At 40.1% G+C, this 25,872-nt stretch overlaps 1 protein-coding gene across 3 annotated transcripts in view; it reads left to right on the forward strand.

Annotated features, from left to right (window-relative positions):
- atp8a2 (ATPase phospholipid transporting 8A2) overlaps positions 1 to 23,120 on the forward strand; it is a 48,486-nt gene extending 25,366 nt beyond the window's left edge. For 2 of the 3 annotated variants that reach the window (XM_079259385.1, XM_079259387.1), the window contains 13 exons: positions 3,785 to 3,957; positions 8,500 to 8,683; positions 10,888 to 10,998; positions 12,421 to 12,495; positions 12,923 to 13,045; positions 13,460 to 13,538; positions 13,628 to 13,689; positions 14,136 to 14,192; positions 15,530 to 15,637; positions 17,346 to 17,434; positions 17,632 to 17,736; positions 22,554 to 22,645; positions 22,900 to 23,120. In XM_079259385.1, coding sequence (XP_079115511.1) covers positions 3,785 to 3,957; positions 8,500 to 8,683; positions 10,888 to 10,998; positions 12,421 to 12,495; positions 12,923 to 13,045; positions 13,460 to 13,538; positions 13,628 to 13,689; positions 14,136 to 14,192; positions 15,530 to 15,637; positions 17,346 to 17,434; positions 17,632 to 17,736; positions 22,554 to 22,645; positions 22,900 to 22,994 — 1,353 coding nt within the window. In that variant the 3' untranslated portion in view covers positions 22,995 to 23,120. The remainder of the gene's footprint in view (positions 1 to 3,784; positions 3,958 to 8,499; positions 8,684 to 10,887; positions 10,999 to 12,420; positions 12,496 to 12,922; positions 13,046 to 13,459; positions 13,539 to 13,627; positions 13,690 to 14,135; positions 14,193 to 15,529; positions 15,638 to 17,345; positions 17,435 to 17,631; positions 17,737 to 22,553; positions 22,646 to 22,899) is intronic. The other variant, XM_079259386.1, reaches the window with a different exon arrangement.
- Positions 23,121 to 25,872: the final 2,752 nt, after the last annotated feature.

A 25,872-nucleotide genomic window follows, 5' to 3' on the forward strand; every position in this document is an offset into this window, starting at 1 on the left:
TATGCAACAGATGTAATCGCCGCCTCCTGGATCAGTCTCCGTCTCCATCCTGTGTCTCCTTCACACTAGTACCATCACATCTGTCAGCAGGCTCTCTATGCTCAGGAAGCGACCACACAGCCTGTGTGCTGTGTGACAGAAAAAAATGTGCATTAAGCAGAGTTAGACGGAACAGGCACAGGGAACAAAATGTGTCTGTTTATCTTTGTGGAAACACAAGAGTGTGTTTGTGAATAAAGTGGGAGAAGAGTTTATTGTACTTCATGTGTGAGATAGACAATCTGGAAAGAGAGAGAAAGGCACAGTTGAGATTTAGCTGATCCATTCAAGGGCGATGAATGAGTGGTAATGTGATCTCCTTTTGGTGCTCCTCCTCATCAAACAAACCCTGTGAGCAGTGCCTCCTGGGCAAATGGTTTGCGACCACTGAAACCGTGACAAGTGCCATCTGTCACCTCCAGAGCACATACCACACACAGCCCAACACAAATCTTGGCCTCATCTTTTTTTTTCTTGTGGTTGATGTGAAAGTTCACCAGTTTACAGATGTAAAATCTTTTTATCCTCTTCGTTTTGTGCTTGAATCGAACTTTGCCAAATCTCACACACTGTTTATTCAAAATGAAGTGGCACATGGTCGCCCGATCGGCATGATAGCTCTGCATGAACATTTCATTAAACTTTCCCACAATCCCCTGGCCCTCGTCATGCTGCCCGCAGTACAACTCTTAAACAAACAGGGCCTTTCTACTGCGCATTAATCATCTTCCTGCACAAATGCAAACACACACATTTTGGAGTCCATGCATTGGTTAAAGTCCATATGTGTGTCTGTGTGTGTACATCTGGCTCAGGCTGTAGAGGATGTGGGTGTTTGCACAGATGCGCTGTCTGATAATTAAATGGTATATTAAATCTCACTGGTGACAGAATCTGCACTGTAAAAATGAGCATGTCTGTTTCCGCCTTCTTTTCTCTCAGGAGTTCCTCTCTTTCTCTCTTTCTTTGGGTCTTTTAGTTTTCTCCTTTTTCTGAAACATAGTCCCCAGCTCACATCTTTCTACATTTCTTTGTGCGTTCTCCTATTTATCTTACTGAATGTTTTGGTTTTTTTGTATATTTCATACAATGGAGTTTGGACTTTATAGGGGGGCTGGAAAGGATCAACATTTGGCCTTTACTGTAGTCACTATAATACAGTAATATATTTAGTAGAATGATAAATAGAGATAGATGTGTGTGTGTGTGTAATTTTGTTTTCTTGCACTTTTGTATTTTATTTTAGAAAAAAAATGAGATAAAAGGACCTGTGATATCTCAAATCCCCCCATTTTCTGATCCAAATATGAACCTGATAACATTCCATGCAGTGTGCACATTTATATGTGTTTGAGAGTGACTGCTTTCTTCAAGGCCAGATGCACATGAAAAATAAACATTTGGTTTGGAGCCTAAAATGTCTCCTAATCAGATCTGTCATTTTGAAATGGGTGCAATCAAAGAATTAAGCTTTTTTTCCCCCAAAAAATAGTTGGTAATTTAGCTTGAGAAGCAGAGGAAACAACTTAATAATGCTTGTTTCAGGCTTTTTTTGTTTGTTGTCCTTTTTCTATTAGTTCTAACAGATTAGATATAGTTTGATCTGAATTTGCTGCTCTTTAAGCAACTGAATGACTTTTGACTGCAGGTGCTAACTAGTGTTGTACTTTAGCTACCTTTTTAAATCTCCTGCAGTTCTCTGCAGGCTTATTCTGGTTATTATCCAAAGTTGGTCAAACTGCCGCTCAAGCTTTGTCTCAACCTGCTGCGACAAGTCACCGTGATGTAGTAAGGCCCAGCTTTTTGCATATGAAGATTTACACAGGCCATTGAGATACAATATTTTCTTTGATAAATAAAAAAACTTGCATGTATTTAGGCTTTTGCAGGTTTAGATTGTATTTAGCAAACCAACATTTTTGTCCACATTTTTATTAAGCAAGGAAAAGCACGGAAAAGATGCATTTAGTACACATGCCCCAACAACCCTCTGTGTGTTCACTGTTTACAGGCCAAGATAATTGTACATGCCAAGATGTAGTCACACAGGCATATATGCACACCCATAGCCCCTTTTGAGTTTAAGAACTCTGACAACCTGTAATCTCCTTTAATCCTTTCATTATGTTTTTGTTTTCCTCTCCCCTGTTTGGGGAAAAAGATGAATGCAAACAGGAATTCCGGCGTACAAAGAAAAACACACAGCCTCAGGCTGACAAAACAAGACTAGGAATTTTTTGGAAGAGGAGGCCTACTTGTGTGTGAATGGTACGTTTGGCAAGAAGAGTATCTACATTGTTCACACGACAGTTGCATACATGTACATGTGAGTGTGTGTACTTGCAGTGTTGTGTCTTGCACATGCTGATATGTGGACTGAGAGGTCACTTCTCTGTGGGTCACTGGATTTTCTTGGGTCAGACGCCCGCCATAACCCACTGGGACAGACTCTTAGAGGCACCAGATTTTCTGTTTGTGCATTTCTGTGTCTTGAGTTTGGGTCTTGCTTGTTAAGTGTTTAGTTGTATTACCCATTTTCTTGTCTCCAAAACCATTTACTTTTAGAGAGAATTTCAGTTTCTGTCATTCTTTGTTTATTATGGGAATAAGCTGTGCTCAACACACACACACAAACAAAACCGAGCACAAATAAAGTTATAGAAGAAAACACTGAATGAATGCAACATTCTTTTCCTATTTGTTTTGTATTTTGAGTCATTTTTCTGATTGACTTTAACCTAATTTCATCTTCTGGAAAATGATTTCTTTTTATATAATTAGCTAATCCTGTTTAGCATTTAAAGGATTTTCATGAGGCCCAATGTAAATCAGAATTTCGTGAGTGCAAATAAAGAATTCAGGTGTGTGGTTGTTGGTGTGCATTTGGTCTGCCGTGTCTGCGTCTCCACATGGAATTCATTACATCTCTGTTGGATGTTTATTTTCTCTATTAATCCCTGTTCCTCTATTATCAAGAGCTCCATCAAAACGGCCTCAAACTACTGCCCTGCAGGCCGACTGGTATTGAAACAAGAGTGCGCACACACACATTTCCTTTGCTTTTAAATGTGAATGATGCATTTCAACCATCCACAACATTCATTCAACACATTCATCTTTCTTGTCTTTCCATCTTTCTTTAGTTGAACGCTTGTCATTCTCTCCTACTTGCGTATTTCTCCAGCTGTCATGCACTGCAGTTATACCAAGTAAAGTTTGAAGACTTCGCAGCCTGATTAAACATGCCTTCAGGATCTCACTGCACTAGCGTGCCATGATAATGTCTACAACAACTGTGAACTTTATATTGGCATCCTTAATTGTGTACACAGAAGCAAATTGTTTCCTCAGATGAAAGCAGTAGCCATGAACATATGTGTTGTATTTACTGCCAGTGGCTTTGACCTTTCAGCAAACTGATTTGTGTGTTTTGATGTACGTGATTTGCATTTTCACTACCTTTGTGAGGCAGCAATATCCACATAACAAAACAGAAAAGCATATAAAATATAGTTACTTGGAACATCCACGGCCTCACGCAGAACAGGAAGTTTTGTTTTCTATGTCGGATTTAGAGATTGTCGGTAGTTTAGTGATGAGATTTCCTGATAGATCCTCAGAGAAGCTATGAGTAGATTGCTGACTTAAAGGAACTGTACAGTTGTGTGAGAAGAGCAGTGTTGGTTAAAGTTTGCTGGTAATGCTTAAAAAGAAAACATAATTTTTTTTGTGTGTTTTCTTACAGGCTACACGTGCCACGCTTACGTCTCACTGTTCATCTCTGGGCGACTCTCTGAGGAAAGAAAATGAGCTTGCACTGATCATTGATGGCCAGACACTGAAATACGCCCTGTCCTTTGAGCTTCGCCAGGCCTTCCTTGATTTGGCATTGTCCTGCAAAGCCGTAATCTGCTGCAGGTAGGGATGAATCGCGGATCATGCACATAAATTGCAAAACTTTGGGCTTGTTGTAAGTTATCTGCACAAATTAGCAGAAGATGAATCTTTAGTTTGTCTGGGACGTGACTGAAAACTCCACCCTGCTGAAATGTAGGATAGAAAAGTGTTGCCATATTTGGAATCCCATGAAATAAGGATAAAAATGGAAACTTCAATGGAAATAACAACATAGGAAAAGTTTGCTTTGTGTACAAAACTATCAACTCAGCCTGAAGAAGTCTGGACAAAAACTGCAATTTCAAGATAAGAATGAAAGAATTTCTTTTTTCTTTTCTTTTTTTTTTTTTTTTTTTTTTTACAAGTATACAAGATCGTTTTGATGTGGGAAAGCTACTGTTTATACATGGAAAATTAGAGTTTGTCCACACAGATTACATCCTCCCAAAAATAGATTAATTGCATATTTTGGCCAACCTTGTAAAAACTTTGTTTTTATATTTTGCATCCCTATCCAGCTTGGGGTTACATTTACTCAACTGCTTTAAAACACATTTCTAAAAATAAAGGGCAGATCTGCATACATTTTCTGTTACTTTTTTTTTTTAATTTTTTTTTTTACTTTACACAGACATAACAGTTGTGTGCCCACAAATGGTCTTCTCACATAAAAGAAGTCTATAAAAGCAAACATGTCATGAGAATGTGGTTACCTTGGGTTTTTAATCTCCCAACATCTTTTTTCTGTGTAATAAGAAATTACATCCAGGGGCCATCTATGAAACGACAAGAACAAAATCTTTCTTTTTTTCCCCATTTACAGTATCTCATTACTGTATCTCATTACTTTTTCATTAACAGTTCAGACAAAAACCTATTTAGCTCTCTCAGACACGCACATGTTCTCACCCGTTGTCTGTACGATAATGTTAGAAAGTACCAGTATGTAGGAGTCTAGCGTGCTCACCTCCATACCCGTGCATCTGCCCATAGTTAGCAGGTAAATAAAAGCCTTTGTTGTTTTACAGCTGGAACATAGTAGTTAAAAAATACACAGAATGGAAAGTCCTGGCTTACTTACTGCTCGTACCCCAGGAATGGATGCTAACACAAACATGCAAATGGTCATTAACATTTCACATTCACATTGATACAGAGTGCAGTGCCATTCATTGAGTGTTTACTGTATGTTGCCTTTTTTGGTAATGTCCCAGTCAGAACCAGCTGTGATGTTTAACAAAAGAGTTTCCACTCTCTTTTGATATGTACACGTGTCTGTGTGTGAGTGGTTATGTGTGTAGCCGTATTCAAACAGTGAGACTCAGGTCTCACAGGCCTTGCAAACAGCCTCCAGCTTCCTCTCCTCGATTTTCTTTCTTTGCCCATTTCTCTTTTCTTTTGTTTCTTCCTCCCTGAATCATGTTCAGGCATCATTCCCTATAGATTAAAATCACCAGTATCAGTTTTATTTTAGGTGCATCGAAAGATTTTCTGGTTTGTTCGGTTTTACATCTTTTTGATAAAGAACACAACCAAACATTTAGTCACAGAAGTAGCTGTTCCAGCATTCTGTTCTTTCTTTCTCTAAAAAATGAGAGAAAACTGTGATGTTTAACTTCTTAGCACAAAACACTAATTACAAAAAGCTTTTCAACAGCTTCTTAAACTTCTTAATAATGGCTGTAGGTTCTAATGAAGTACATTTTAAATAAGATAAATTTAATTGAATGTTGTACTGTTGCCTTTCCTTGTAATCATTCTATGAACCCATGAGGTTTTAATATGACCTCTTGGAGGATCCAATCATCTATACTTGGAACCTATGGTCCAGGTGATGTACATCGAGTGCAATGCATGCGTGAATGTGAATACACAAACTAAACTTTAAAGTGTAGAATCATTTCTTAGACAACAGTATTTCTCACCTCCTCTACGTCTGTGATGTTTTAATGTGGGTGTGTGTTTTTGTGTGTATCTCACGGGGCGGTAGAGACAAGTGCACTTGTATGCATGGATTCCTGACTTCACTGTGCGTTTGTTTATAGGAGGACTTAGCGGCTGCTTATTTTCTGCTCAGTTCCACCGTGAAGAGCACTGGGAGCCTGTCATCTTTCCAGCTCCACTTTACACAATCTGAGACACTGTTAGCAGTGTTTACAAGGAAGGTAGAGGCAGAGATGAGGAGAGATTTGCGGTCAGAAGCAGAGAGATGTTAGTGAAGACACACACACTCCAGATGCAGGAATGGTCAAAAGGCAAACATTATAGGTTGATCCTACCCTTTATAAAATGAATGTAGGGGCCAAAGCTCTTAGTTGTATCCTACTGATATCATGTGTTGGTGATGTAGGGATATTAAATCTGTGTGTCTGTAATTGTGTGTGAATTTGGAACTTTTGAACCCAACCATTTCAAGCTCAACCAGAAAACAATCCTCCTGTTCTTACGTGTTTATAGAGGATGGATCTTTATGAATCATGAGCTCCAGTACAGCGTGTGTTTGTGTATCTGTATCCTAGAAGGGTCTTGCATATGCTCATAATTTCATTTAGTCATAAAATCATCATTTTGTGTTCCATTTGCATGTGATGGCTCACGCAGCTGCTCAAAATTAAATTTAGTAATGTCATTATCAGCACTGACGGACATGCTAGAGATTTGCTGCTCATGCAGAACTCCAACAGCCAGACCTGTACTGACAAACAGTCACTCCAAGTGTGGCTCCTCCTCTTTCTAGGAAATGTTTAAAGTATTGGCAGCACTTTAAGTACTGTGTTGATGCTTGAATCATTATCACCTCATACATCACTAAGGCTCAGGTAATTACTATAATCTGGGAAATGCAGTCTAAATATTTAATATCTGACTGTAAGTAAGTATCTGGTAACACAACCGATGACTACTTTGATAATCATTAATGTTAAAGTATTTGGCACTGAAGAAATCAGTTTTAGCCTTCTGGAAATCCTCATCCTCCACATTTAATTTGTGCTGTGTATAAGCTTCACTTGCAAGTGCTGCACTGTGGGAAGCATAACAAGCTTTGTTAGTCATCTTTAATCCCAGTATCAGTTTTCTCTCACGTCTCTTCCTTTGGAGACATATTTCTTTCCACAGTATGGTTTGCTGTTAGTAATGACAAGATTCACTGAAGCTTTGATTGTATACATGTGACTGACATGCTGTGGAAACGCCTGTTCATACAAAACCTGTTTTGAAAACTGAGAGGAAGACAGATGTTTAGTCCAGGATGCAACTTTTGAGAATGTAAACATTGTGTGCGGTTCAACTGTGGCTTTTTTATTCACACAAACACAAAACATCCACTTAAGATAACCAATAATTAAGTAGTATATTCGTATACAGAAGTATTATACCACTGATTAAACTAAATGGAACATATGTCAGATCTAAAAGAGGTTCCCATGGCAACATTTAGATTTTTTTTTTTTTTTTCCTGGTTGGAAAATAAAAATTGTAGCTTGAGAAATACCAAAAATTAGAGGCATGGAAAACTTAAGTGATTTAGATTTAAAAAACTTTTCCTCTTATAATTTGGTAAATTTATGGGTTTAGTAAGGGCACTTACGAATGTTCTAGCCTATTATTTTCCTGAGCTGGACTATAAAAAAAAAAAAATTCAGTTTTGTCAAAAACTAACGGTTTCTGTACAACTGTTCAACTCTCAAGAGTATTTACATTATATGAGTCAAATGAAACCATTTATTTACGTTTTAGTCAGCTTTAATGCCATCTGAATAAAAGTGTGACATACTTGTGTGTGTGATGTTTCTGGCACACCAATATCAGGCTTCCATCATTTTTATTCCCATGACAGGTGAAGGGAAAAACCAGGAATTTTTTTTACATTTCCTTACTAAATCCAAATAGAACACCAGTATATTCATTGGAATGTCAAATTTGGACTTCTGTCATTTATCTAAAAGCACACCATATGCTTAAAGTTTAAAAAAGAAAAAACAAAAAGAAAAATATATCCACTGCTTTAGCAGATGCATCATGACACTTCACCATCTCTCTTCGATGCCCTTGAGGGAAACGTCTGTAATCGAACCTCCCTCTGTCGTTCATTGTCAGTGACAGAACCGGTTTATAGACAGAGGATCAGTGATGCAGGTCAAGAGGGTGGAGTACCTCTGAAAGCTCCCTCAACACTTACACCCTCTGGAATACACACAGATTCATGCAGTCATGTATAAATCCATGTCAACATGCATACATGCAATATAAACACATCAAAGGCAAGCTTCTACAAAATCTTATTAGCAGAACAGTGAATCATTGTTCTTTAATACCTGCCTTTAAACCAATAAACGGAGTGCTGGAGTCGCGTTTTTTCCAGCCTTTCATCAGCCTCTTTCAACTGTGGCTGTTAGTTTCCTAGGCTTTGTTTGTTCTAATGGCTGATGTGTTTATAACTCACTTTATTTCCTAAAGACATTTTTTTAGTCATCCTACCTTTTCCTTGCCTCTAATTTGGTTCCAGTACAGGCAGCTGCATACATTTAGTATCAACCGACTATCTCCATCTGTTTGTTGCAGAGTGTCGCCACTACAAAAGTCAGAGATTGTGGATATGGTGAAGAAACACGTAAAAGCTATCACGCTAGCAATTGGTGATGGTGCAAATGATGTGGGGATGATTCAGACGGCTCATGTTGGAGTGGGAATCAGCGGCAACGAGGGTATGCAGGCCACTAATTCTTCCGACTACTCCATTGCACAGGTGAGAGCACACAAAGTACACATAACTAAATACACTTTTTACTACTTCCACAGGAATGAAGAGGGCTCGCAGCAGTTAAATGCTGCTAATACATTACACTTGATTAATTGTCCATGAGCAAGTTTGAATACTACTATAAGATCTGGGGTCGTTTTGACAATTTGCTGGCCTAAAGCGTTTATTTTTGTATTAATGCAGTGCTAAGGTAGAAAGACATTAGCAGAGATCATAGATAAGCAACTTTTACTTCCCATCAATCTTGCAAGGGTTATAAGGTGGACTCGATGATGTCAAGTCCATCATTCTAAAATGAGAAAGATTGTTTAGACGTGGAAAACACTCAAGATTGTTGGCAATCTTCCCTGAAGTGAATGTCCCAGCAAGTTCACCCCAAGAACAGACACTCAAAGAAACCACAAAAATCCAAGAACTACATCTCAGACTGCCCTCAGTTAGCAGGTTAAATGTCAAATTTCATGAAAGTACATTTAGAGACTATATAAGCTTTGCTTGTTTGGAAAGGTTGCCAGGAGACAGCCTCTTGCAGAGATAAGATTTGTAAAGACGAATAAAGACTTGAAATAACATTTTTGGGTAATCAAGGCCAGTGGAGACGTTGTGGTCATAAGTCACAGCACCATCTTTTTTTTTTAAGACCAAACACAGCCTGTCTGCAAACATACCACTGAACGGTTGTCAGTTTGCAGTAGGAGCCGAGTGATGATTTGGGCTTGTTTTGCATCCACAGGACCTGGGCACCTTTTAGTCATGAAGCCTAATGTGAGCGCCTCTGTACACCAACATTTTCTATTGTTAAATGGTCATTTGTCAACTAAATGTTGGCTAAACATGGGGTAATGCAACAGGACAATGATCCCAAGCACAGCAAAAACTTGGAAAAGTGTCAGGGTAATAAATGACCCAGTTTATGTCAAGACCTCAGTCAGACTGAAAGGTTATAGAGAGACTTAAAGACTCCTTATAAACAAATGCCAACAAATCTAAATGAAATGAAGCAACATTATGAATATGAGTTGACTAACATTCTTCCACACCAATATTAAGTGTCTCGTACTTTCAAACAGAAAATGACCTCACGTAATTTCTGCTAAAGGTGGTTCTAAAACTTGATAAGGATCAGAGGATTTCATTATTATATCTGTATATGTACCAAAATTAAATTGAAAGAAACTGTACTTTCTAAACCCTTTGTTTTAACATAGATGTAGATTGGAAATACAAGTTTGTTGGGCGATCTCATTTATGCACAGAAAAAGTGTGGCTGTTCAAGTCTTTAAAATAGTCAGATAAAGAAAATTTTACATCCTGAATTCAAATAAGAAATGAAAACGCTCATGGAATTTAGAAAATGATCCTGCAGACTTGTGAAATTTTAGTATTGAGCTTTCCTTTGCTGCAAAGTTCAATGGCATCTGAGTAAAAAGAAATGGCAGAAAAAGCGTAATTGTTAAATGGGGGGCTTTAAGCTTTTATTACATCCGAAGCCACTATTATTCAAAAAGCTAAAGAATAGGACATAAACGGCTTCTATGCCAGAATGGTCCTAAAAACCAGATGGACTACGTTAAGAGGTAATAGCTGAAGGTTTTGCCACGTCCCTCAGTGTCCCCCGAAGTAAATGTTATCAAAAAGCTTTGTGCAGGACGAATAGAGGATATATTCACAAACCTAAACCTTTATTTAAGTGTTAGAAAAAAAAACACATATTTATGCAGGCTAGCCTTTGCAAAATCAATTTTTTACACACTTTGCTTTTCACTGTGACAAATTTCCACAAGGGGTGCCCAAACCTTTTGTCATTGTATACAGCTTATTAGATAGATAGTAAAGTTGTTGTCAGTGTAAAATTTAAAATATTTCTTTAAAATATTAAATCAGTCATTTATCGACTCAGGTCTTTTAAACGTCATAAGAATTACTTTGGTTCTTCATGAAGTTATGTTTATTGTATTTATCTCACACAAACATGCTCTGTCACTTTCACTGTTGTCTTTATCTTTGTTCTCTTAAACATCTTTCTGAAGTTTTCTTTGTCAGCGAACCTTCTCGTGCATCAGATTCCTCTTCTCTGTAACTTTCCTCATGTAGCCTCTCTTTGCCATCTGCCTCTGATTTTCACTTTTAGCCTTTATTTGTATTTTAATTCTGGGTTTTTGGGTTTTTTTTTCTTCTTTGTTGTACAGTTCTCCTACCTGGAGAAGCTTCTGTTGGTCCATGGGGCATGGAGCTACAACCGTGTCACAAAGTGCATCCTCTACTGCTTCTATAAGAATGTAGTCCTCTACATAATAGAGGTAAGAGCTTTACTACCACACCCCGTCTGCCTTACACACACTTTCACACACCCACACAGTTACATTAACAGAGACATTTTGCAGCTGTTTGTCGACACGGCTGACAGTGATGGACGAGGTGCCCTTCTGGTGTCTGCTTTCTGTCTCTTTTGCACACACACATGCATACACTTGCACATAAAAGTGTCCTTAGATCAGCAGTGACGAGACCTTGGCCCTTGAGGTCAGCTGCTGTGTGTGCATGTACTTGAATTACACATGTTGTGTGTACTTATCTTTCTGCCTTTTGGGGACAAAAAATTCCCAAAATGTAAATCAGTGCATTTAGGGTGTATACTTGGTGTACGGTTCAGGGAAAAATAATGTCAGGTAAGACTTGGTTGTAGTTTGAGCATATTAACAGGAAATTAATGCAAATCAGCGCATTGCCCTAAGAACTGATGGAAATAAGAATGCTGTTTGCATGTGTGTGTGTGTGTGTGTGTGTGTGTGTGTGTGTGATGAGGGGGCACACTGCAGCTCAAGCCTGCCTGCTATGAGGGGCATTTGTCAGCTGTTTTCACTCCCACCTACCCACCCACCCATCCACCACCTTACTCTGCTGTCTAAAGTTAAGAATGCCAGCAGGTGCTGGTCCTCGTGGGAGCTGCAGCCTCTAGCCTACTGTTCCACTCACAGCACCACTCTGTCCCTGTGTGTAAATATATGTGTGTGTTTCCATGATTATCTCACATAATTGGCTTCCAGCAGAGCCCTCTAGGCCAAAGGTCAGACTGTCTCTGTCCACTTAGTGGAGACAGAACAAGGGGGATGGGTGAGTTCGAGAGAAAGAGATTGTTTGTATCTGACCTCACCCCTAGGCTGTACGCTCCACTGTATGCCCCAGGAATGCCACAACTCCCATCAGCGGCCCCAAACATTTTCTCTATCTGTACTCAGATCAGCTTGTGTCTACTTCTTGTGTGTGTGTGTGTGTGTGTGTGTGTGTGTGTGTGTGTGTGTGTGTGTGTGTGTGTGTGTGTGTGTGTGTGTGTGTGTGTGTGTATTTGTGTGTCTGTATTAACGTATTAATGAAGGTGTACTTTGGGCCAGACTCACATTAGATACTGTGCTTCAGTAGATTAACTTCTGCAAAGACAAAGTGGTTTCTGTGTGGGCTAAAATATACATTAAGAATACATTCACAGCTTTGTGCCTGATGCTTCATCAAGCTGTATGAAGGTATAAGGATGTTTTTTTATATTCTGCATCTTTAAGCTCAATGTTGTGTTCTGCGAAGTTGATTTCCTCATGTGTCCATATAATTATGTAAAGAGGGGTACACATTTGTCCACCTCTTCCTGTACCTTTGACTATCAGTGCCTCCCTACGGCAATTTTACCCTCTGCTATTGTTCCTCTCATCCCTCTCTTTGTACCCCAGCTCTGGTTTGCCTTTGTGAATGGATTCTCCGGCCAAATCCTTTTTGAACGCTGGTGTATAGGCCTGTACAATGTGGTGAGTAGTATCAACCCAGTCCTTCTGAAACTCTCTCACACTGTTCAGTTTTTTTTTTTTTATATCTCTCCCTCAGTCTCAGGCCCGCTCCCACTTTCACTTAGCTGGTAAATTCTGCTCTCTATCTCTTAATTAATCTTATCAACTTTGTCTTATTATCACTTTTTCTTTACGTGCCTGAAATATTTCTATGTTTGTCTCTCTGAGAGTGTATTTATGTACTCTGATAATTGCAGTGTGTACTTTACGTCTGGCTGCTGATGCATTCAGGTTCCCCGTTTTTGAAACACTAAGTTCTTTTTTCTTTTTTTTTTTTTTTGCTAGTCGGCTGATAAGAACAGCTAGATTGCAGCTTAACAAAGTGATTAAATTTTTGCAAGATTTTTATATTTTTGATGTCATCATGTGTGTGTTTTGTATCCTACAGATATTTACCGCACTGCCTCCTTTTACTCTTGGAATTTTTGACCGGCCGTGCAGCCAGCAAAACATGCTTCGTTTCCCACAGCTCTACCGTATAACCCAGAATGCTGAGGGCTTCAACACCAAGGTATGCACATACACACAAACATGTGTGTCCTAAAGAAATCTTTTTTCTCCTCATTCAACTCATAGCTGTTTGGGATCTGATGAGTGATGCTGCCTGTTTGTTTGGGACTGCAGTGAGTAAACAAGAGTGGCATGGAAACTGGGGTGTTTCCATGACAACTCTTAATAAGATTCATAGTCCCAGAATAAGGAAGTCTTTCATTTTTGACTACTGTATGTGTGTGAGTGTGTGCTAATATGTGTGTTTACAGTACAAACGGGCACTTTGATGGCACCAACACAGAGGAAGTTGTGTGCTGCTATGAAGAATTGCTGTTTATGTACATTTTCATGTGCATGGGTGCATATATGTGCACTGCTATTTTTTTTGTTTTATGCTATTAATTTGTTTTATGCTATCCTCACTGTTTTGCAGGTGTTTTGGGGACACTGTATCAATGCACTGATTCATTCAATTATTCTCTTTTGGTTTCCACTCAAAATGTTGGAGCATGGTAAGTGACTTAAACAAACGACAGCGTTGCCATTCATTCATTTGACTTGACTCTTTGTTATGAAGCTAATGTGTGTCTGTTCTCCACAGACTCTCCCTTCAGCAACGGTCAGGGCAATGACTATCTGTTTGCAGGAAATATGGTCTATACAGTAAGCATCTTACTTGTATTTTCACTGTGCAGATTTTTTTTTTTATTAATCTCCTGTGTGTTTATGTACACACCAGCTCTGAGCACTCTGCTTCTTTCTCAGACCCTTTTTGAGTCTCCAGTCAATCTGTTCTCGTCTAGCCAGTGTGTCTTCTCTCCGTGCTCATCCATCTCTTCTCTGCTTACTCCTCTATCTCACACTCCAGCTATCATTTTACCCCCTACAGTCTCAAAAGAATGTCTGTGGTTTTTATTTTTGTGTTGTATGTACATGTAGACGAGGGGTTGTGGGCGTCCTGGATGTTTTAGCAGACATTTACTAAATAACATTAATGTTTATTATCTCCACTGTCGCCAGTAAACTAATCTGCTTCTCTGTTGTTCTGATCTTTTTTCTTTTTATGTTCCCACTCCTCTTTTTGTACGTCTGTGTGTGCATGTGCGCAGTATGTGGTAGTTACTGTATGCCTGAAAGCTGGAATGGAGACCACCGCTTGGACCAGGGTAGGAACATTAACAAACTTTTAATAAACCAAACCACATGTGCTGAATTTTATGCAACTGTTGAGAAATAAACTAACTTGAAGGAGCAGTTTTCAAGGGGGAAAGGGTGGGGGACATTCACTGCCTTAGTACTTCATAATAGGGAAAAGCCCTGATTTAGATGTAGTATAGTTTCATCCTGTGGCGGATGTTTAAAGTTTCTTGAACTGCATTCGCCTGCACCTTCTTCTAATCACATCATATGTGGTTGGATGTTTTTTCCATTTCTACACTGCAAGATTTGAAATAAATCCATACACATAAACATCCAAATGTCGATAGATTAACACTTCCTTCACCGTTCAAATTAATCGAAAAAATTTACTGTGAAGCAGCTGTGAGAGCCTTTAAGTGTGCTTTGAAAGATATTAGGAGGAACAAATGGATATTATAGCTGCTGAGATAGATAACTGCAAAGGAGAAAAACAGACCCAAAAACTGCTAGAATACCATCTGTTAGATTTATATTAAATACAGAAGCATAAGAGCAAAACAGATTGAATTTACAGCTAACTTTGAGCCCAGATGTCCTTATTCTTTTTAAAGAATGCTTTATTCAAGTCATGAGGAATGTTTTACATCCCCCATTTGGTTGTAGTGAAATTATTTAGAGGAGCTGCACTCCTTTGTTTTAAGCTTGTTATGTGAGTAATTGTCCTAAAAGACAATTACACAAAATGAGAAAATTGAAGAAGTCAGATTGACTTAAATAAATTGTTTATGACATTTTTACACCATTCAGAGTTGGTAAAATTGTATTTAAATGAAAATAATAAAAGAAATTGTTCTAAAGAGAAAAAAAGGCCTTAATAAATTATGTGTATGTGTAATTTTGGTGCAAATAAGCTGGAAAAAAAGGCAGAAGAATTAGTGAACAAAGCTAAGCATCTGACCAAGTGTGTGGTTTAAACTTTCAGTCCTGAAAAAAACATCAGCAGAAGTGGATGAAGAGTTTAAGAAAACAGCAGCCCACGCCATGACAGTGGCATTATTTGGTTTATACCCACTGTTGGAGTGAAAAAGATTGGCAGCATAGAAAGATAGGCGCTGACACCTTTGTCCGCTCAGCTGTCCACACAACAGTCTGGCAGTAATGAAGCAAGGTCCCAGTGGAATTCACACAGTGTCACCTTACAGCAGATCACAGAGTTGGACCAAGACTTGGGAAGATGGGAGGGAAAGGTAGTCTATATTCGGATGAGCTGTATGTAAACTATTTGACCTCATGTTGTCTGTCTGCATCTTCCTTTTTATAACTCCCTTTTGTTCTTTCTTTTTTCTCTTTTCCCATGTTTTAGTTTTCCCACCTGGCGGTGTGGGGAAGCATGGTGCTCTGGATGGTCTTCTTTGCTGTCTACTCTGCCATCTGGCCCACTATCCCCATTGCCCCTGACATGCTGGGCCAGGCAAGTTGCTCTCTGCAAACATGTGTCATTCATTTCATTAACAGGGGGTGATTGGGACTGACAGAGCCCTTCCCTATACATCTCTTTTTCTACGACATCAACTACCCCTCCCTCCTTCTTTGTTGCTAATTCACCATGTCTATGGGACCCACCTCTTGGGTGTTCTGCGTCGGCACTGCTGGAGCCCCAGGGGGAGGTTCATACCCCTGCAGCCCCTCTCAGCAGGCTTCCCGCACCTGCTGCATGTCACCCGAACCCCGATCTTTTACTGCCCTCTGAGGAGGTGTTGACTCAAGACGGTGGGCTGCTGGTGGCGATGGTGATGATGGTTAAAGAGAGTGTTTGTTTGTTTGTTGGACTCAATGACTCAAATACTTATTTTAAGAGTTTGAGGATGAAAACAAGGATGAAACGAGGTGCCCCTCTGGGTTGGTAGGCAAAGGAATCAGGCCATCTCAACTCTCCTCAGCCCATTAATTCAATTTGTGTCAGAAATCAGGAATGCGGTCAAATATCTCTGCAGCTGCTCAGTCTAACTGGGGAATGGTCCGAGACACTCAACAAGCAACCCCCATTCCCCTCCATCATCCCCCCTAACTACCCCATTACCTCTCTTATTTCCCTGGTCCTGCTATCTATATTTCCATCTATCCAGGGGCGAACACAGGATAAAAAAATAGCTGTATAGTTCTGCTCAGAATAACTGCTGAAATTATAAAGTGATGTAGGCTTAATAGGCTTATTCTGTTGGGTTACCAGAATACATAAAATCCTTTATCCTTCGCATCCTCTATCTTCAGCATGTGACATGCCATATTTCCATTTGCAGCAAAAGTGAATCGTGTGCCTGTGTGTGGGTGTTTTGTCACAGACACAGATATATTGCAAAGATTGCTTGACTTGTTTTCCTTGTTACCTTCTCTTCTCTGAGTCAAATTATCTCTTTATCTCTGTTTAAAAGACAGGACACAGGAAACACGTGATATGGCTAATAAATTGGTAGACTCTGTGGTGCTGTTAACTGCAGTATTTTTACCCAGACACAAAGGGTTAGGCTGGTTAAAGACCACAAAGCCCTTGCAGTTATCCAAATGAGAAATGTTGGGGAAGTAGGAGAAAACTTTGGGATTATCAGAAGCAGGTGAGGACAAGCAGCAGAGGCAACAGTCATTAAGGATGAAAGAAAGTTGTGAAAGAGTGAGATTGAAGGGAATCACTGGAGAGGGATGTGTGGGAGTAAGAAGCAGGGAGAGACAGGCTGACAAACTGAGACAGTGGTTAGACGCATGATTAATCTCAGGAGACAGACCGAGAATGGGGTCATAGGTCAATGAGCTGGCTTGCAGCTGGACTGCAGAGACAGGTAGGAAAGGGGGCGAGCTGTGGTTACTCACTGGCGTTTTTACCATTCAGCTGCAGAGAAGCCCCATTTCAGTGATGGGGATGCTGTGTTTTAAGGCAGCTTGTGGTGTAGAAAGGCTGTGAGAAAGCTGTAAAATATTTCGGCTAAGATCTGAAGTGTTCAGTTTTGACTAACTTCCACTCCCGATGCACTGTAAGACTTTCACTGCCCTTTAACACTCACTTCTCTTTGCTGCCACCATAGTTTTAGTTCATTTGTGTGTGTTTGCTGGGAAGAAAAATATAATATTTTACCTGAATTAATCCACAAGCAAAAACAAATGGAGTCTGTGTGTTGTCATTGCAGGCTGGCAGGGTGATGCAGTGTTGGCACTTCTGGCTAGGCCTCATCCTGGTGCCTACTGCGTGTTTACTCAAAGATTTTGCTTGGACAGCGTAAGTAGAACACATTTAACATAAATACATTGGAAATCCATACAGAGACTGTTTAACTTAGCTGAATTGTTTACATAACCCATATTGAGTCTATGTCAACGGTTACGCGCACTTCATTTTATGAATCGCATGTGTCTGCAAATTGAAGCACTCAGACTTTCCGTCATGGGTCTGATGAGCTTATTGCTATTCTGCAGTACACGTCGCACTGTGAGGAAATCTCTGCTGGAGGAGGTGCAGGAGTTAGAGGCACGGGCCGTCGACCCTGGAGCAGCGGTGCTTCGGGATTCCAGCGGCCGCAGGTATATAACATCTCCAAAGCATCAGGGGGTCTCATCAAAATTCATTCATTTTCAGTAGAATAATTATTAATGGTCTTTTTGTCCTTTTGTTGGAATTGTTTCTTTTTTCTTTACATCAAATTATTCCTAACCATTTGCTTTATATATGTTCACATTTTTTATGCTGCAGTAAAAAATACTTTCTACTACTTTATTAATAGTTTGTGTAGCCTTTAGATGAAATTGAAATGTAACTATTTTTGCACCCCCTGTGGAACCATCCACAGGGCTGAAGGCAAGACGGAGCTACCGTAGAGACAGAACTGCTCTGCAGAGGTAGTTTCTGGGTTTGAACTGCTCCTCTGTGTGAACTCTGACCTCTAATCACCTGTGTGCCAAACTGCAAGCTGCGCATGGTTTTCATGATCTGAGTTCACATTTCCCTACTATATTTTAATCCCATTTTAAATTTTATTTGCAGATTTTTTTTTGATTTATGGTCTTCATTTATTACCATTCTTCTGAATTTCTTCATAGGTGGACCAATTTGAACTGCTGTACAGACCTGGTGTGTTTACTGTTTGGCTGTAGCTCCCCAGACTGTGACTTAGCTTTGTGTGTGATGTTTGTGGAGTTGTGTTAGGACAAAAGTGGTTGCTGTTGGGAAATTATGTGCAAATGCTAAAAGTGGCCTATGTAGTTATACACTGTAGTTAATATTAGGGCTGTGACGAAATGCTTTCGTCCCAATTTGAGTCGATTCCGTTTTTTTGGGTGCCGATTTGATTTAAATTGCGATTCTTATGATTCTTCAATATTGCTGATTTTTGTAGACTAAAAACAAAATAAATATATAAAACTTTTCCTGCTAGTCGTTTTTCATAACACAGTAGCCAGACAGTTATACTGCTGCTTTAATGCCCAAGAAGACAAGTAAAAGATCAATAAAGACAATAAAAGTGACAAAAACTTTATAATGGATTATTAGCATTTATTTGGGGGGGGAAGATTTTAAAAATGTGACGCAAAAGTTCCCTATATTTAATTTTTTCAATTTGATTTCCCATTCCTAGTCAATATACACTACCAGTCAAACATTTTTGACACACTTTCCCACTTTCCCATTAAATACAATTTAAAAAAAATAAATTTAAAAAAAAAAAAAAAAAAAAAAAAAAGTGTGTCCAAACTTTTGACTGGTACTATAATTTTTTTTTTTTTTACCAAAACATTTTACTAGACAGCAATATATCACTTTAGTTTAGATAAAATTATGTCTATGTTATAAACAACATATCCTTTCTTAGCATTTATGACTCGACCAATAAAAATATAGGTTCAGATTTTTCAACAAAACTTTCTGTATAAATAATAAAACAATTGAGGAGCTCAATTATTTAAAACATGTACACCACCAGTCAAAGGTTTGGACACACTTTCCCTTTAAATCCAATGTGTCCAAACTTTTGACTTGTACTGTAGATAGTTTAAAATTGCCACTGATTTGATAAGTAATTAAACAAAGCATTTTAGTATAAATAATTCTGCTGTTTCCCTCTAAATATAAACAAAGAGTGTAATCCTGTAAGATTATGAGTAATGTAACAAAGAGTGGGACTAGAGCTGCTTTGGACGAGCAGAGGAAGCTTGAGGTATATTCTAAGTTGGGGAGGGATGAGTAGGTAATGAGTGCTCCTCTTCACCCTCATGCAGGGCCCCGTCCTTCACTAAAACCCTCTTTTATGCCCAAAGGCGCAAAGACCTGGGGCCTCATTTACGAAGCTGCACACGCACAAAACCTGGCGTACGCCAATTATAGTAAACTTTTGGGATTTATCAGAACACGACTTGGCGGTGAAACGTCCCTACCTCCACGCCAACTCTGACCCTGCTGTACCCACAAAATCTGGAGAAACGGGAAACGGCGACACCAATGGTAGAAAATAAAACCAAAGAAATGGTGTGAAATTTGATACATTTGTTCAAAATCAAGTATAAACCATTACGCAGAATATTGTACATTAACAGCATTTGCAAAAAAAGAAAAAAAAACCCCCGCACATTTGATATTGTTCCACCACCTCAACCACTAAAATCTGTTCTGAAACGAAGCAGTGCTACATTTTATAAAAATCATTTCACACAGTTAAGTCGTACAGAAGCTGCCATAATAATAAAAGTCTAAATGAATAATTGCATTAAAATGATGTGGTTGCCCATCATTAGGCTGATACGGGTGTTTCCCCAACCTGCAGATACAAAACTTGAAGTGATGGTTGGATATAAAATGCACCCAAATGCGTAAAGGCGCACAGTGGCTTATCTGTCCCTGCGGATGAACATGGAGACTCTGGAGTCGAGCCCGGCACCTTGCAAAGGGAAATGAATGACAGGTTGAGGCTGATCACTCCTTTTCCCAACCCAGAGCGCACAACAGAACTATGCGCCACAACCAGACACATCGTGGTGTAGCGGCCATCGGGCAAGTGGAGGCAGGTGGAAGTGCCTCAATGCCCAGGAGGAAACCTGTTGTACAGCTGCAGATGTGTGCAGATAGTGGAGGCGCGAAAAAACATGGTAATAAATGGCGTCAGCGCTTCACCTGCGTTCAGGTGCTGATCAATCATCCAATCTGAATGATTGTGTTGTCTATCATCCTCTCACGTTGAAACGCTGCTGCTTTACGTCTAGAAGTGATGCAACGCATCAGAGGTGGAGAATTCTGATTTATTCACAAGTTTATCTTTAAGGTGGTGTTTATTTCTGTCAATCTCCTGCACCTCCTCCTTGATGGCAGTTATTGGTTCCTCTGCGAGGACACCGCAGCTAGGGCACAAGGTGGAATCACTGCCCCCCCCTCCCCCTCCGACCACATCTTCAGCGCTGCAACCCAGAACACCAGTATGTTCCCAGCAAATAAACTGCAGTCAGAGACATCTCATTTATGCCCGTTCATTTTATAATCTGGAACAAAGGAATGAACCACTTCAACATCATCTGGCGCATTTTGTTCCACCGTATCTCTGGACTCCTTCATTTTCCCCGCCAGCTTCTAATCCGTGGCAGTGGGCAGCGGCCCCCCTTCATCCTCCTGTGGACCAAGATGCAATTTCTCCCTACATTTTATTGTCAGACCACTTTATTTTAACTTTCTGGATAAGTCTGGTAGCTGATGAGACACGCTGACAGCATCTGTCACCTGCTGACATTCCTCTGCCTTTCTGGTGGTGCTGATGTCCCTCCCGTCTCCACCAGATAAAATATTTTTACATTTTACAACCTCATCGATTAGAATTTCTACCTCATTTCCCAAAAATTCCTCTTTTTGGCTTTTTTCCTGCTGAACCGTCATGGAAATGAGCTCGATTAATATTTATCAGGGGTGTTCACCTGACCATTTATGGCCAATATGTGGGCGTGACAAGATGTTCCCTCACGTGCGCAACATTTAGTGTTGATCCAGATTTATGAAGCGAAACAGGCGTTTCGCACTGCTTTGTAAATCGGGAAGTTTTTTTGCGCCGCATTTCCTGTTTTCCGTACATACGCCACCTGTAGTCAGCGTTGCTACGCACAGTTTGATAAATGAGGCCCCAGATCCTTTGCAGCCTCTCCATTTCAAATCAGATATGGAAAGTAAGGGTGGGTAGAGTCAGTGGAGCAAAGTGAAAAAAGGCTACATCTGTGTTTGCAGTTCCTGAAGAGCTCTTTAGGTAGTCATAGGAATGGGTAGAAAGGTACAATACAGGATTGTCCCTAAGGAAGAGTTCAAAAGGAGAACATCCTTGGGTTCTTTTGATTCAGCAGGTATTTAGGGAGAGACATCGCAGCTGGAGAAAGGACAGCTTGGATCATAGCAATGCACACGCTGTTCATGTATTTGTCCAGCTGCCATTTCATCTTTTATCATTCACTCAGTGCTGTCATCTATCTAACAGACTTTGTTGTTTTTTTTTGTTTTTTTTTAACAAAAACTTGGAAGAGTTCCATAAGTCATATTTATTTGGAAGAGTTTCCTAGCTTCTTGTTCCAAATGTTAGCCTTGGGAATGCTGGCTCCAGTTCATAATGAGTCCACTGATCATTATCACTGCAATGTAAAGCATATTATGGATAAAACCATCAAATCAATGTTAAACTGGAAGATAACTGTGCAGAATATGTACTTTCAGCCAATCTTGATCTGGAAGTCAATGTCCTCAAGTTTGCATCCAGTTCATTTACTTTTTGGCTACAATTATGGTGATGAAACAGGAGGAAAACTCACAAATGTATTAAATATATATACATTTGTGTGGAATATGTAGAAAGGATTTCGTTATATTTGGTCACGGGAGGAGAGGAGCCGTGACGGCGTGTGGTCTTAGAACAGAGGAGCTACTCTTCTTTTGGAAAGGGGGGAGTTATGAGGAGAGGAGTGGCCAAGGGGTGAGGACTAGTTTACTGTGGATGGCCTGTTAGCCTGAATGCAGTGTAAGACTTACTGTTAGACTAAACTGAATGTCAGAAGCAATTGATATCAAAACCACCCCCGTCTAGTCCTTAATTTTCTCAGAATTTAGCTTCTTAATCAGTATGTTTTCCTGTTTTTCTGAAGGAGGAGCTTATTTAGTCTGGTATTGTGCAGTCTCTTGTTGAGGAAGCGTTTATTCCCTAAATTTATTCCCAAAAAATAAACCAAAACAAAAAAAAAGCAAACAGTGAATAATTAAATTCTTCACAATTGCTAGTACTTGTGTTGTGTAGTTGTGTCATTTATAAAGAATATTTACCGGTAATAGAATAGTACTGAGTGCTCTGAAGCTGTGGAGTAACTTTCCTGCTTTTCCTCTTTTGCAGTCTAAACGAACGAGCCCATCTACTGACAAGAGTCTTTAGAAAAACACCTTCAAGTGTAGGACGCTCAAACTCAGTGCAGCAGACTGTGTCACGTAAGTTTCCACATTAGAGATGTGCTATGACGTTATCCAAGTTGTATAATGTGTGTCATGTAACGGCTTGGGAAAAACTAGTAATTTCAGTGCATCTTTCTCCAGTTAACTCATATTACGAGGAAAAAAGAGCTATAAAATAATATTTTTTAAAAAAGTAAAAACCAATATTCAACAGCAGGAATATTATTTAAAAATCAATCTACTTACATGAATGAATCATTTGAGATCTGTGCCCTTGTGTCCCTCTGCAGATGGCTATGCCTTCTCTCAGGAGGAGCATGGCGTGGTGTCTCAGTCCCAGGTAGTTCGCTCCTACGACACCACCCGTCAGCGCCCCAGCCTCTAGCCCCACTCCGATCAAGGCTTTGGCTCATCATAACAAAAGTTGTCAAGGTGACAGCGGAAACAGACTTAAGCGACACCCTCAAACCGGGTGACCGACCCCTGCTGTGGCCTTACGGGAACAATGACCTGACCCTAAGGTGGGGTGGGAGGGGCAGGGAAGGGTCATGGTCGGGTGTGGAGGCAATCATTGGCACATGGAGGACAGAGTTGGGAGAAGGGACCAGGCCAAAAACTGAACAATGAAACTCACAAAAGCTGCACTGGCATGAGCGACCATATCCACGAACGGACATGCCAAGTCAAACTCAGAGACTGCTACTCGTACCTGTATACCACTCAGACTGGGTTTGCTTCACGCCACTGTGTGTCAATGTATGTGTGTGCGTGCGCGCGTGCGTGTTGCAGTGCGTCTGTATCTGCCTGTGCATGTATGTCTGCACGCATTCGGCGCTCCTGTGTTTGTGTGCATGTGTGTGTCTGTCCACGTGTGTTTGCTTCCAAGGTTACCTCTCATCTCCCTCTCACAAGGAGGATTCATGTCATCTGTCATCACATGCCGTCGCAGAAGGGGATGTCCAAATAAACACACACACACACTCGCACACATCCAGGCACTGTTGAATTTCTTGAAGAAAGGGTAGGAGGGAAGTGTAGACCGAGGACCGGCTGGAGTTCTGCACCCCAGCTTCAGGCCCTCTTACCACTGCCAGACACCGCAGAGATGCCACCAAGGCAAAACACTCAACTCAAACTGGACCACCACCATGCTGCCGCTCTTCATACCCCACTGGGACCTCTTCTCACGTATTTCTCTTCCTTATCTCTGCATCTCATAGCAGCTCTGCAGTGTCCATACCTCTGCAGCACTTCTCTCTCAGTTTTAATTCCTTTTTGTTTCTTTTATTTTTCAATATATTTTCCTGTCATTCATGATGATGTGATCTAGCATCATCAGCTGACATAGAAGCAGCACAGCAGGCATTAGCACTTCCGCTCCTACAGTTTTGCGGTATATTCACTCTGCACTGGACTTTTTTTTCTTTTTTTTTTATTATTAAAGTGGACATTAACGTGTATGCATTTATATTATTTTTCCTTTTCATTAATATCTGTTTTTGTACTCATGTGTGAAGACATGTTTTAGAGATATTATTTTACTTGAACTGCTCCTAACAGGCATCCAAACAGGGGATTTGATTGAAACACTCGCATGGATCATGTGTTTCTCCTCTCTGGGATTTGTTTGAATGTAGAGTCCATTGTCTGTGTGCTCCGTATTGAGGACACCCTGGTTCAGGAATGCAAGACTGAAGGGTTGGGAGATGAGAGGGTGGTGGGGTTGTCCATTTCAGTCGTAATCATTAAATCTAATCAATCCGTGGCCTGACTAAATGTCTTTGTGTTTTGACTGTTAGCTGAGCGCTCATGTAGTTAAGCAGAAGATTTGGGTTCAACTGTAGCGCCAGGGAAACTAGAGAAGTTTGGTTTACATTTCATGCTGAAAGTAGAAAAGAAGATAACTATATAGAGATATATGATTTGACATGAGCTGTATATGATTTTATTAACAGAATCAAACCTCTCCCACGCTCTCTCTTAAGCTCAGGAGAGTCGGTGTAGACAGACCATTAGGAGATTATTCCTCCTCAACTGGAGATCCTATTCCCACCCACCTTCCTGGACCCGGCCCAGCCCAAACCAACTACAGCTGCAGCAGTATGGAGAATCCATCGGGCCGCTGCTCCAACAGGAACCAGAGAGCCATTTATGCATTTCAAGTCCTCCCTGGTGAATCCAATGGCCTGCTCCACTTTCCACATTACTATAGCTGAGCTTTTGGAAGGTGCTGCCAAATATACTCGTCCACATCGTCAAAGTTTTAAACTGTCTATTGTTCTGACCTGTTGGTTTTCTTTTGTGTGTCAGGTGATGTGACAGGTATTCACTGTGTTTTCTGTGGGAGGCAGACCTTCAGCCGTGTGAATGTGTATAGTGTCTGATAGCTTAAGTATGTGTCTCTTTGTGCAGTTGATTCAAAGGGATTAAGGTAACCCATTCATCCGTTTTCTTTGTGTGTGTGTGTGTGTGTGTCTCTTCATTTTTTTTAAGATGCTCTCATACTTCTGTTTTCAAAAGCACAAACCTCTGCTCGATGTGTACCTATGCAAGATGACAAATGCTGAAACAAACGTTCATACTTTTTGTTTGTTTTGAAATGTTTATTTTTAAAATTCATATGAAAAACATTTCTTTTGCATCATGGTATCTTAGAGCGAGAAATCACATTCAATTTCAAATGAATCCAACATTTAACATATGATCTTTTTGTCTCACACAAGCTGCCTACTGTATCATACAGACATTATGCTTGAAGTACAGAAGTGCAGGAACATACCAGTTTGAGTACTGACGGACATCTCAGGCTGCGCGCACAGAAAAGCATGACAGAGCTGTACCACAGTACACAAAATATGCATATGTATAAACGAAAACTCAACAAGTTTTCTTTTGTTTTTGTTTAACTGCTACTTTGGTACATTTTGTAAATGGGAAAATGACTCAGCTTCTGGTGTTATTGCACTGAACTGTGCGAGTGTTAAATACACACCTCTCACAGGAGAAGGGTGGCTGAGTTTTTAGCTGTGTAATTAACTCTGTAGTCTCCAAAGAGCTGCCTCCTGTCAGTGTCACACACTTGCACATCCAAGAAACATTAGCCACCAGCTTGGTGTGAATATTGCCATATTTGCGGATCTGCGAGTGTATGTCCGCTCAGGGCTTTTAGAGTGTTTGTGTTTTTTTCCTTTCTGGGTGGCAGGAGAGGGGATTGTATAAGTTGGGTGGAGCGTCACAGTCTGTGTCCTGTGTTCACTTCATTA

This window comes from Telmatherina bonti, assembly GCF_933228915.1.
Source record: "Telmatherina bonti genome assembly, chromosome: 20".
In the NCBI taxonomy this organism is placed as follows: Eukaryota; Metazoa; Chordata; class Actinopteri; order Atheriniformes; family Telmatherinidae; genus Telmatherina; species Telmatherina bonti.